The sequence below is a fragment of the Gobio gobio genome (assembly GCF_949357685.1).
Source record: "Gobio gobio genome assembly, chromosome: 15".
In the NCBI taxonomy this organism is placed as follows: Eukaryota; Metazoa; Chordata; class Actinopteri; order Cypriniformes; family Gobionidae; genus Gobio; species Gobio gobio.
The window spans coordinates 11,515,721-11,529,784 of NC_137108.1; the positions used below are offsets into that span (position 1 = coordinate 11,515,721).

At 34.9% G+C, this 14,064-nt stretch overlaps 1 protein-coding gene across 2 annotated transcripts in view; it reads right to left on the minus strand.

Moving 5' to 3' along the window:
• Positions 1 to 13,725, minus strand: part of LOC307138739 (NACHT, LRR and PYD domains-containing protein 3) — a 46,183-nt gene extending 32,458 nt beyond the window's left edge. Inside the window, exons 1-6 of one of the 2 annotated variants that reach the window (XM_079837272.1) lie at positions 13,491 to 13,725; positions 5,565 to 5,658; positions 4,546 to 4,656; positions 4,338 to 4,448; positions 4,129 to 4,239; positions 3,920 to 4,030 (exon numbers count right to left, since the gene is read on the minus strand). In XM_079837272.1, coding sequence (XP_079693398.1) covers positions 3,920 to 4,030; positions 4,129 to 4,239; positions 4,338 to 4,448; positions 4,546 to 4,656; positions 5,565 to 5,641 — 521 coding nt within the window. In that variant the 5' untranslated portion in view covers positions 5,642 to 5,658; positions 13,491 to 13,725. The remainder of the gene's footprint in view (positions 1 to 3,919; positions 4,031 to 4,128; positions 4,240 to 4,337; positions 4,449 to 4,545; positions 4,657 to 5,564; positions 5,659 to 13,490) is intronic. The other variant, XM_079837273.1, reaches the window with a different exon arrangement.
• Positions 13,726 to 14,064: the final 339 nt, after the last annotated feature.

Sequence of the window (14,064 nt, forward strand, 5' to 3'; positions counted from 1 at the left end):
CTTCCTTATAATGGCCGTCGTCAATAGCAACACATTATAACAGCGCACATCCACATATCACAACGGACATGCTCTCGTGTTTCATTCACTTGGCAGATTTGAAGTGTTTCCCCCTACACTGTAAAAAATAAAATCAGGTCTCCAATTTAAAATTTTCTAGTGACTGATCACTTCAAATTTTTTCAGTTGGCCAAAATTACATTGCATCAATTTACAGAAATTCAATTTGGCCAACTGAAAAATGTAGATGTGATCAGTCACTAGAAATTTTTTACAGTGTATAGCAGTGACTTTATTTGTGCATGTTCTGCAGACAGGGTGACCATACTCGATTAAGTTTCCTTCAGGACTTTTGTAAAAGCGAAAATATGAACACACTTTTGATTTGGTCCTTTTAGAAGGCTGGAAAATCTCCCGGCGCTGTCACTGGCTTCCACCATTTCTTCTCATTCGAAAAACAACGTTGCACGCCGCGCCTGCGCCAGACTGATGCTGGCTGAACAGGATTTAATGCGAGTTTTCGAAATCGTGCTAATCAAACAAGGTTTTAAAGCTACACTGTGTGATTTTTTCCCCCATCTAGCGGTGAAAAGGTATTTGACCATCCAGTGAATTTTAGTTTCTGTTCCTCTCAATTCCGATTTCGTTTTAACTCCTACGGTGGCCAATTTAGTCCAAGATTAACATGGCTTCCAGTTCGACCTCGTCCACATTCGACACGGTGCCTGTGGGATATTATGTGCGCAGTGGGATGGTTGGAACTCAACTGGCCTAATTATTTGGCTAGAAAGAACTGCAGCTAATCCAGAGTGAACTTTGATGATAGTAATGTTTATTCAGTCATCCATTTGCAAGGCATAAACAGGTTTGCATGGATTTGTACATAAATGTGGTTTCTGTGAGAGAACAAATAAGGATGGAAAATATACATGATAATGACATGACAGAAGATACACAGTTAAGAACTGTATAACTATACTTACAAGTTACATTTGTATAATGTAACCGTAAACCAGAGCTTATTGTACCATATATAGGCGCTAAAATGCAGCTGCATTAAAAGGAGCGGAGCTGCCGCTGCTGCTGCTAACAAGCAGTGTCGGATTACAAAAGTGTGTGCGCAGCTTTAGCACTGCAGTACGCTCTGTATAACAATTGTTAATATGCCGATCAGACCTGATACATATTTCCATCAACATACATTACAAGCAAATATTTTCTATAAACCAATAAACATTGTTGATAACAAAATAACAGAATGATTATTCAAATAGGTGAGCATTACGCTATTGTATGTTGACACAAAAATACTTCTGAGGTGACCAACTGAATTACGCGATGACACACTCTGAAACACATCTACAATCCTCCTGGGACCCAGAAAAAAAAAGTTTTTTGAATTTATTATTTTTTTTATGTCATTACATTGTTTAGAGCATAAGAAACAAATGGAAAAAAAAAGCATTTTTGAAAAATGATATTTTATTCATATGTTATGATATGTCCTCTGTAGTTGACACCAGGACTGAGTTGTTAAAAAAATTAAATGACATGAAATTGCATGTATAGGCAAAAACAATGGGATTTATTTTTAACTCATCAATCAATTTTTAGGTTTCAGGGTTTTTTTTAAACAAACTTTATTTAAAGATGATTCTGAACTATGTTATGAAAGATATAATGAGATGCATTCATATACCATTTTACTTTATGAAATCAAACTTTATTTAAAGATGATTCTGAACTATGTTATGAAAGATATAATGAGATGCATTCATATACCATTTTACTTTATGAAATATGTGGGTAAAATGACAATACTTGGATTTTCCCATTCAATACAATGTATCTATTCACAGCATCTAATTTGCATATTAATGTGTTCTTGGTGCAACATGTAATGAAAAAAGAAGTGTAATAATGGGAGGAAAAATTGGCAACATTTTCAAAATAATATCTAATATTTCATAGGAATATTGATATGTAATTTCTTTCCCTGTTCACTTGTTATGTCTCCAAAATGCCTGATAATCATGATTTAAATCCTGGTGTCCACTATAGTGGTCATTTATGAAATCAATGCCCTGTTCTGTAACAGAAAGTCATATTTTGATTAGAAACCCCATAACATTTTCCTGAGATGTTGATTTATAACAAACAATTTGAAAATTAATCAGATTTAAATTATAATTAAAAAATATGATCATATTTCCATAAGAGTGCTCAACATTAATGTCAGCCATTTTTAAAGACCAAGAAGAAGTTGTTGTCCTGGTGAAACCTCCAAACATTTGGTATCCCTGCAAAGCCCCGAATGTGCTCTTTACTGGACATCCAGACTGTGACATGTGACATGTATGATGTCAGAGAAATTCACTAAAATATAATGTCCACTACAGTGGACAAAAGTCTATTCTTGGGTCCCAGGAGGTTAGCACTGCAGTACGCTCTGTATAACAATTGTTAATATGCCCATCAGACCTGATACATATTTCCATCAACATACATTACAAGCAAATATTTTCTATAAACGAATAAACATTGTTGATAACAAAATAACAGAATGATTATTCAAATAGGTGAGCATTACGCTATTGTATGTTGACACAAAAATACTTCTGAGGTGACATCAACTGAATTACGCGATGACACACTCTGAAACACATCTACAATGACAATAACTATTATTACTTACGGAGTTATTAACGCACAGAAATACCACACAAGGAAAAACAGACTTTTGAGGAATAAACAAGCCAGGAAAACTCCGTATAACTCTGTTACTGGACGCTGCTGAGATGAAAACTCTCTGCGCATACACCAGACAAAGTCTGAACAAGTTGACGCGCACATGCGCGAGGCAGGGAATTTTGTACAGTGCCATCGAGTGTTAAAACGCGAAAGGCGAAGCTTGAATTTACGGGTATGTCCCTCTTTGGCTAATGTACTTTCAAGATGGAGGGGCAACATGGCGACCTGCATTCGAACCCCTACCCGTATGTATTTTAAATGGCATATTATAAACTTACGAGAATACTTTATTACTTGAAAGAAGTAAATATACATTAATGAGCACATATATTTTTGAAAGAACTAAGTGTTTTTAGCTAAGAATAAACTAAAAAAGTTACAGTGTAGCTTTAATGATAATTAAATTTTAAACTATATAACTAATCGTCAGTACATTTTATCGTGAAACCTGCAATCGTTCCATCCCTACTTAAAGCTACACTGTGTAACTTTTCTAGTTTATTCTTAGCTAAAAACACTTAGTTCTTTCAAAAATATATCTGCTCATTAATGTATATAATATGCCATTGAAAATACATACGGGTAAGGGGTACGAATGCGGGTCGCCATGTTGCCCCTCCATCTTGACAGTACATTAGCCAAAGAGAGACATACCCGTAAATTCAAGCTTCGCCTTTTGCGTTTTAACACTCAATGGCACCGTGTCGAATGTGGACGAGGTCAAACTGGAAGCCATGTTAATCTTGGACTAAATCGGCCACCGTGGGAGTTAAAACGAAATTGGAATTGAGAGGAACAGAAACTAAAATTCTCTGGACGGTCATATACCTTTTAACCACTAGATGGGGGAAAATATCACAGTGTAGCTTTAAACATTCAGCATGCAAAACACAACAATGGTAGCTATACTAAGTCAAGTGTAAATCTAAAGTAAATTATCAAGTACTCTCGTTTTTTAGCTCTTGTGTAAGTGAACTATACTAACTAAGCATTTGTTAGCACAATATACTATTCCTATTTCACTTTACTTGTTTTTTTTTAAGGCAATCGGTTTGCATGCTTTTAAGTAAGTCTAACTAATTTGATTTTAAAGTGTAGTCATATAACTATTTCAGCATGTTTTCTCATTTTCATGCTAATATTTTGTAAATGTTTAATTAGACAATACCTCTTTGTATTTCTCTGTGCTTCATCACTGAAGTTCAGTGGTAGAATAATTGATCTCTCACTCTTCAGAGACAGATGAGATGTCGGTGAGTCTGATTTCTTCCGTTTGGTTCTATGAGCAAAACAGAGTATGTTGATATTTACACATGAAATGCAGTTTCTATATTTTTTCTTTTTCAAGTTTACTGTAAATTTTTCATTAGATAAAACCTCTCTGTATTTCTCTGTGCTTCATCACTGAAGTTCAGTGGTAGAGGAATTGATCTCTCACTCTTCAGAGACAGATGAGATGTCGGTGAGTCTGATTTCTTCCGTTTGGTTCTATGAGCAAAACAGAGTATGTTGATATTTACACATGAAATGCAGTTTCTATATTTTTTCTTTTTCAAGTTTACTGTAAATTTTTCATTAGATAAAACCTCTCTGTATTTCTCTGTGCTTCATCACTGAAGTTCAGTGGTAGAGGAATTGATCTCTCACTCTTCAGAGACAGATGTGATGTCGGTGAGTCTGATTTCTCCTGTTTGGTTCTATGAGCAAAACAGAGTATGTTGATATTTACACATGAAATGCAGTTTATATTTTTTTCTTTTTCACGTTTAATGTAAATGTTTCATTAGATCAAACCTCTCTGTATTTCTCTGTGCTTCATCACTGAAGTTCAGTGGTAGAGGAATTGATCTCTCACTCTCCAGAGACAGATGTGATGTCGGTGAGTCTGATTTCTCCTGTTTGGTTCTAAGTGGGGGAAAAAACATTTTACCTAAAGCCTTTATATATAATGCATTATAAAATTATTTGTAATGCTTATTTTAACCACAATTATAACTTCATTGTTGCACCTTTAGAAAGTATGTTGCATTTAAACATGACAAACAACCAATTTCACAAGGAATACGCAAATATTAAGATGCATTTTAACAATAGTTACAATTATTTATTAAAAGATATAATGCATTATATGGTACATAATGAATACCTTTATAATGCAATATACATAAATGCTTTAAGTAAAGTGTTGCACAAATAATTTGCCCAGTATATGCTAAACGTCACATGTACTGGTCTGTCTGCCTGTAAGTGTAATATAAATGCAGTAGTGCTGTATTTGTAGCTGTACTGTAAAAAAAAAAACAATGCCAAAGCAAGTGTCTCTGTGTGTCTCAAATGCTGTATGGTCTTATCTCTTCACCTTCATAACTGTTAAAGTCTAAGTGTGTTTCAGTCGGCTTGCAATTTGATGATTTTTAGAGTATGTATGAAGTCAGTTCTCAAAATCAAACAGGTGTTCAACAGAGGAACCACAGATGTAAAAATCTAACTAGCAACATCATCCACTTTTAGTCAGATTTTTTGCTTGAAAATGTTGTACATCCATCCATCCATTCACCAAACTGCTTGTCCTCTGGTATGCTGGAGCCAATCCACCCTGGATAAATGACTAGTCCATCACTGGACCAATACACAGACATACACGCATTCACACTCACACCTACAACTTAGTGTCTCTAATTCATCTCTCCTGCATGTCTTTGGATTGTGGGGAAACTGGAAAGTGAATGTGTGCTATCTTTAAAATAAATGCCTTTAAATCAATACAAAGCGTAATTGATCTTAAATGTATGTGACTTTCTCATTTTCCTCACCGTTCAGAGTGAAGGTCTTCTTCTGAACTGTTCAGTTCAGAAGTGACAGAGCCATCATCATTTTTTCCAGCACTCATGATTAATTATTGGATTCCTGTCAAGACACAAATGCTTATTTAAAAAAAAAAATTATAATAAGAAAACTATAAGTTCTTAATTTGATAGTCTCCTGTTTGAAACCAACATACAAAAACAACACTGACAAAAACTTTAACTTTTTGACTTTGAACCTTTATAGTTACTGATACACAGACATTGTAAAGGGTTATGTACATATATCTTCCCCATATGTCAGCAAGACCGGGGAAATAAAAGTTGAAAGTCTGAAATATTAAAGTAACTGACATTAAATCAAATTAAATATCAAAAGTCAGTTGTATAAATCATCACAGCCTCCAATGACAACCTAGACGGTTAAAAGGCATACAGTAGTTAACAAATATTTATTCACCCTGAAGTTGTTCAAAACCTGTATGAATTGCTTTCTTCTGATGAACACAAAAGAACAAGATATTGTTAAGACTATGAAATGAAATTAATTTTAAATTTACCATTAACGGTAACACTTTATAATAATAAGTATACAGTAACAAAGCACTTATTTATAGCTAATTATTAGTTAACTATTAAAACTATTAGTTTATAGCTAATTATTAGTTTATAAACTGTTGTTAATACATTAATAGACTATACAACAACTGAGTTCTTCATTCATTGTTACTGTAATTAACAAATTATTATTGTTTAATTAGCTGATATGTAAATAATTAGATAATGCTTTGTTAACAACTAAATAGTTCTCATTTTAGATTAGGTCACAGAAAATGGGATAATGTCACTCATTACGTGCTTTAATACAGCCTTTATTGGAAAGTAATTACATTAGTATTAAGAGTTCCTTAAAAGATTTACAAATACATTAAACACACACACACACACACACACACACACACACACACACACAAACACACTTTTTTTTAATACTGTACTAACTGCATATTCTAAAACCTACCCCTAATCCTAACTGAACCTTATGAGTATTTGTATGTATTTCATATTGATAGCATTATGTTATTTAATTTTTTAAGTTGTTATGTTTAGCTTTGGTTATAGGCTTAATGTATTTGTAGACATTTTAAGGAACTCTTAATGTAATTAATGTCCAATAAAGGTTGGTTTGAAGCACTTAATGCCATTTTCCGCTATTCTGTGACTGAGATCTATATTTAATGCTAAATAATTTAACTTTAATGCCTTGTAATGAACAGGGGTTTGAAAAAACATGCAGACTATATGTTTTATTTTGAACATAGTAACCTAGGGTATTTGTTGAATTGTGTTATTTTTTTCAGGCTATTTTTAAAGGTCCCATGGCATGGCATTTTTCTATTATTTTTTAATGTTTCCTGAGGTGTACTTATATTGTTAGTATGATTTTTACATCATAAAATATCATAATTTAGAAATAAAAGGCATTTTTTCTATACTGCTGTTTGCCCTGTGGCTGAAGGCCCTGTTACAAGAGGCGTGTCTGCTGTGAGACTTCAGTAAAACGCCCACTGTTGTGATTGGCTGACATCTTTGCATTTGATACGAGCGGAGGGGGCGTGGTTTAACGAGGTCTACGAGGCACGAGCTGCTGCCAGAGAGACGGATGGACCGGAGTTCACTTCACATCAGTTCTGTCAGTCTCAGTTCAGTGAACTGTTTTAGTTACAGCATATACTTCAGGTTATTAGTCTATTTCTAGTCGGAGGGGCTGTCACTCATGTCAGAAAGTTAGTAACTTTAGTAAATTATGGATCAGCGCTGACTGGAGACGCGAACCGTTTAGAACGATTCAGTCCGATTTGGTGAACTGATTCGGTTCACTAAAAAGAACCGGTTCAAAAGAAAGATCGTTCGCGAACCGGACATCACTAATGTACCAGAGACTGAGCTCAGCGATTGCTAACAAAGTTATTTATAGTAACTACTGAGTTATGAGAGCGCTGTCAGTCAGCGCGAGTTTATTGTGTTTGTATTTGAGAGTTCTGAATAAACACGAGTCCCAGTCACACCGAGTCCGTCTTCATCATTATTACCAACTTTGTAACACATGCAAAGTACCATTACAGCTGTCGAGATGAACGAGTTATGAGTAAGTGTTGATAATACCATTATTTTTAGATGTTCCTATCATATGGAAAGCGTCAGTGGTAAAAAATGGCATTGAGTACACAGCGCAAACAAAGACACAACAGCAGTAATCGAATGTAATCCAGTTTATTGTGGGGAAAGCTGGCTAGCCTAGCCCAGATACCCTCATGCTTACCCCCTTCTGCTTAATCTCGCGCCGCGTTTGGTGCCTCCGCTGTGGGCCAGATGCAGTACTGGGGGTCGGGGATGTTGGAGCCCGACTGGTCAGTGCAGCCCGAGCCTCGGCGTGTGTAAGGTTTATCTCTAAAGATGTAACGACTGTATGCACATTGTAGAACCGATAGACGCGACGAGGACGTACAAAAACACTGACTCACAAGATAGAAAACACGCAAACACCGTTCTGTCGGGAGAGAGAGAAGCTGCAGCGTGTGCACGAATAATAAATAATTAGCTACACATAAGAAATCACTGATCACAGATCAGAAGGAACTGAAAAAAGACTTCTGTTTTAATTTGTACATCCAAACACTGAGAAACTGCCAGCGTTCACTCGTTCACAAGCAATGATGCAATGATCTCTCGAGCGTTTGCATGGGCGTGCTAGATTCTCTGGGTGGAGGAAAGGGAGGTAACCGTTCCTGCTTGGACGTCAAACCAGGAGACTTCAGGATTGGCTCGTCTGGCCTGTCATTTTCTCAAAGGCAGAGAGAGACAGCCAGAACTCGGGTTTACACCGATCAACATTTCTATCCACTTGGGGACAATATTCAGGCTAGGGGAACTCATATTAATGTTGAAAAACCTCATAAAATGAAAATTTCATGCCATGGGACCTTTAAAACGTTTGCTCTATGGTTAAGGTAAATATCAGTCAAGAAACTGCTGGTTTACTTTCATTTGTATACACTCACAATAAAAATTAAATTAATGTAACTTGTGCAGCCTACACTTGTTTTACTTTTCTTCTATTTTGTGTTAATTTACTTGAAACATATTTTGTGTACGCCTATTTATTTTATTCCTAATATGCTTTTGGACGGTACTATTTTTTTTTGTTTTTAAAGAAGTCTCTTCTCACCAAGGCTGCATGTATGTTATACTTTTTTTTTTTCTAAAGCTGTAATATTGTAAAAAAAAAAAAAAAATAGGATTCTTTGATGAATAGAAAGTTCAAAAGAACAGTATCTATCTGAAATAGAAAGCTTTTGCAACATTGAACTACCGTTCAAAAGTTTTGGTTTGGTAATAATTTATTTATTTATTTATTTTGGGAAAGAACTTAAAGTAATACATTTATTCAGCAAGGATGCATTAAATTGATCAAGTGACAGTATAGACATTTAATATTGCAAATACTTTATTTCAGATAAATGCTGTTGTTTTGAAAAAAATTGTACACAACTGTTTTCAACACTCTGTTTGTTTAGCAGCAAATCATCATATTAGAATGATGTCTGAAGGATCATGTGACCCTGAAGACTGGAGTAATGATGAGATTTACATCACATAAATAAATTACATTCTTATATATAATCAAATAGAAAACAGTTAAATTGTAAATTAAATGGTAAAGCTATTTCACAATAATACTGTTTTTGCTATATGTTAAAACTATAGAATTAAGTAGTCTCACAATGATTTTAATATGGCTCCCTAACAACAGTGGTGCACACGGCGGGCTCGAGACCCTGCCTCTTTAATCAAAACACAAAGGTTTATTTGTGTATTTTTTGTTGTCACTTGACTGATATTTAACACTGCACTCACTAGCTTTCATTATTTTTTCCCAGCAATAGCACATATACATGTTAAGTGTGAAATGCTCTTCATTGACACGTGCTGAGTCAGTCCACAGACTAAGCAATCGCTCCGCTCTTCTCTACTATGGTAACCCAGTGTAATTTAAATGGTTCTAATAATTCCACCATAATTAAACATTAAACACTAATAAACAATATAAAGTCTCCCCCTTTTCAAATTTTGCCCCAAAACACATAAAATAACACTTAATTTCAACAATTTTACTCTAGTCGTCAAGTCCCAAGCAAAGCATGCTGGGAACTACCGTTTCAGAAAAAATCATTTTTGAGTACTTAATTGGTTCACATTCAACCCAAATAATTTAATTTAGTAGATTGCACATTTTAGAGAATTACATTAATCGAAAGCAATGAAATCATGTTTAGAAGAGAAACACGTAGATCACAAATAATACGATTAAGTAAATTGGACAACATGTGTTTTCCTGTTTTTTCAGTGTTGGCTACCTTAAGGCCTGCACTTTTAATTCCCACAGTGCAATGTATTGTAGTCTTTTTTTCTGAATGACAAGGAAATAAGTAGAAATTAATTCTTCCCATAGGTAACTCTGTACCATTGGTTTTGGTTTAGAATTTTCTCATGACGGTCTTATTTTTTTTTAATCTTTAGTGCATCTGAACAAGCTATATTTAGCTATAAAAAGCATTGGCGGTTCTGAGTAATTTGTTTAGGGGTGGTAAAAGTACTCAAAAGTTATACTCGAGTAAAAGTATATATACCTGAATAAAAAATGACTCCAGTAAAAGTAGAAAGTCCTCCATTCAAACATCACTTGAGTAAAAGTACAAAAGTATCCGATTTAAAACGTACTCAAGTACCGAAAGTAAAAAGTAAATATTCAAATTAACTGTAAATATCAATACTTAAGCAGATCAATTGTTTTGGGAGTGATATGCAATGCTTTAATTTAACAAATGATAAGATTAGATACTGCAATTAAGAATTTGTTAGATTTGCAATCATAAGAGACAATGAAGCACCTTAACACAGTATAGCGGTTGAACTTAAAATAGACATGCTCCATAACATTAGCTGCATCAAACAGAAGATGTGCAAGATACTATTAACTAATTTAAAATTAATTCAAAAGCCTTAACCACAATGACATATTACTTAACAATTAGTTAATAGTCATGTGCCTCAACAAGTAAAGTCATGACATAATGAAACCTTTACAAATCGTTATCTAATGATTAATTAAAGCTGACAACTGGAAGTTGAAATACATGGCTTTGACCCATTGTGATAATTAACAGATTAATTTACATTTATTAGTTAAAGGTGGGGTAGGTAAGAATGATCTAAAACACTTTTGTCCAAATTTGTTTAAACTTTCTTTATATGTCAATACTTAATTAAAATGTAAGTACTCTGAAAAAGAGAGTATAAAAATCGAGTGACTCTAGACTTTTTAATCTGCAATAAACACCGCTCATTATTTTCGTTCGGGCCGAAACAAGTGATTGGCTTGGGCGACTGTCACTCTCTCTCGCTACCATGGCTACCGCCGCTTTTGCTCCAGGATCGGCCCACATGCGCGCACCGCAGTGTTGCCAAGTCGGGCTACTTCAAACACCGTTGCCGCGGGCTGTTTTTCATGTCCGCGGGTTGAAGCGACCCCAATTATGTGATATTTTGCCCCGGAATTTGCGAATTTTAGCAGGCAGCCTATACCAAAAAGATATTTTACCCCCCAAACGCGGTTTTTACCGGAGAAACACGATTGGGCTTGTTTTGGGCTAGTTTTGAGTAGCAATTGGGCGGATTTTGTTGTGAAAACCTGGCAACCCTGGCGCACCCGTTTGATTTGAGTTCAAGAGGCTGTATTTCTGCTGGACAGGTAATCTTTCATTTTGATTATACATTTTTTTGGTTTATGTATTCATGAAGCATGTCTCACTATAGCACACGTAGCTGCCTAATATAGCTAACATAACATTACTTAGCATAAAGTTACAATGTTATACACTTAGCGAACCATTAGTAGAGATGATAAATACTCAATATGCTTAGCTCAAGTTGATCGCTGTCGTGTTGAATTTCGCAAAATGTAACTTTAGATACCAAAATGCATGTGTAAAAGGAACTTTTTTTAGAACTAAGTTGGCTTTAGCTACTACCCTCTGTCTAAACTCTTTTACCATGTTCACCGGGAACTTTACCTGCACGTTTATTTCGGCCCTTGGTTTGTTTTTATATACTCTACCAATGTTTATGTTGATGTTTTTATCTTGTATCTGTGTGTGTCGTGGACACTGTGTTGTGTGTGTATTTTAAACTTTACCAGTATCGTTATTCTAGCTTGATAGTGAGTACTAAAAGACATCTTATTTGTTTATATTCATAATGATAAAGTTAGATTTTTTATTACATGTGATTCTGACATGATGTCACTACATGCACTTCTTCTCCGCTCCTCTCAGGTAAATAATGCGTCTTTCAGCTGATCATGGTCGGCGTAGCGCGTTCATGTGTTTTGGGGGCGTGGCTTTGGAAAGAGACCAGAAGGGAGAAGGTGGAGTGAATGGAAATAATGAGTTGTCTTTAAAACAGTCGTGAGAGGTCTACAGACACTCAATTTTTATACTTTCTTTTTCTGAGTACTTACATTTTAATTATGTATTGATATATAAAGAAAGTTTAAACAAATTTGGAAAAAAAAATTTTTTAACCAAATCCTCCCTACCCTACCTTTAATATAATATGTTATTAGGGAATTAATACATTGTTACATTTAATTAATATAAATTCATGTATTACTTAATCTATTAATCATATATAATGTTCATTAGTTGCTGATGCAGTAATCATTAATAAATGATTTAGTTCTTCATGAGTCATACATTAACTGTTTATCTGTGCATTAGTTAAGCATGAATTAATGCATATTTTTGCACCCGTATTGTAAAGTGTTACCGATGTTTTCATAGTAAATAGTGTGCCGCGAAAGAAAAAAGTTTGGGAAACACTGAGCTAACGTTAGTGTGGCAAACCTAGTCAGCTTTTCCAAGTCTAGCCCCGACTGGATCATCCATGACCGATTGACAGCATGCGGGGAGAACCAGCTTACTAGCTTGATTCTCTCCTGCACCCACGTTTTTTGTTGGTTTGGAAAGCAAGTGTAATAAATACTTGGAGCGGGCATGGGGAAATGTATTGGAGTAAAAAGTAAACTTTGTCTTTAATATTGTAGTGGAGTATAGTGACAGTAGATGCAAATAAAATATACTCAAGTAAAGTACAGATCCCCGAAAAAAAATACATAAGTAAAGTAACAAAGTATTTTTACTTCATTACTTACCACCACTGAATTTGTTGAACCCATACAGGAGTTGGAAATTATTTAAACTAACTGGCTATGCCTATGTATTTATTTGAAAGACTGTCATTTCTGCTCTCTAGAACAGAGGAGAGGAAAACGAATATCAAAACTTATTTCTAATTTACCCAAGTAAGCCAAGTTAAACTGTCGATTAGAATTGACACTGTGCAGTCATTTCTGGTTTCTCAATGCGACATGCATGAAGAAAAATCTATTTTACATTTTGTAATCCTTTTATAGGGCTACAACTTAATTAAAAGAATATACTGTTTACAGTCTTCACCAGACCAACACAATCCGTCACTGTATCTAAATTATTCGGGTAATTTATTGAACATTTTTTATGCAAGAGGGCAGCAGTGACCTCTTTCTGTATCACTTACAGCATAAAGTTAACCAATGTGTTGCCTACTTATTAAATATTGGTAAAAATGCACGTTATTTGAAAGATAAAACGCACTTTTGCAATGTAGGCCTATTTAAAAACCCATTACTGCCTGTAATTTCGGATGTCGTTTTCCTGGACTGTGCTCCAAAGTGGTGCAGGTTAGCATAAAAAACATCAGCGGGGTTAGTAGTTTAGTAATCTATCATAGATTAAACCAATATTTCAATACATGAACAGCGTTCTTTAAACTCACCATGATCCGTATGCTCGCGGCACTTTTACTTTCCCTTTAGTCTGTGGCGCAGCATTAAATTCAAACTGGGTGGAGTTCTTTTCTGAGAAGCAAGCGCATGTTTTACAGACGCTGTAATAAAGTGCCCTTTATAGTTGAACATTTATTCGTCACTCTGGCGCAGTAGCTACAAGCTGATTTTATCTACAGATCTACACTGCTGTGATGCTGTCTAGGGGTGAGCAAGGCACAACCTAACTCGGGGGTAAGTTGTAACACACATGCATGACGAAACCTAGTTGCCATAACACTATAGGCCTATAGAGAAAAAAAACTGCACCAAAATTTAAAAAAAAATATTTGGAAGATATCACTGAACATTTATTTAGCTAACCATAGCAAAAGTACATTTCCTACTTAAGTTAATTTTTAATCTCTGTTTTTTGTGTTTATTTAAAATTAGACAAATCTGATTATTTGAATCTTATATCTTAAATCTTATTTAACAGTTGAGATAGTTCTTTAATGCTGCTCTAACCAGCAGAAGACACTAATCGGGTTTAAATCCCAGTTGTGCATGTGGGGCATGTTGTTA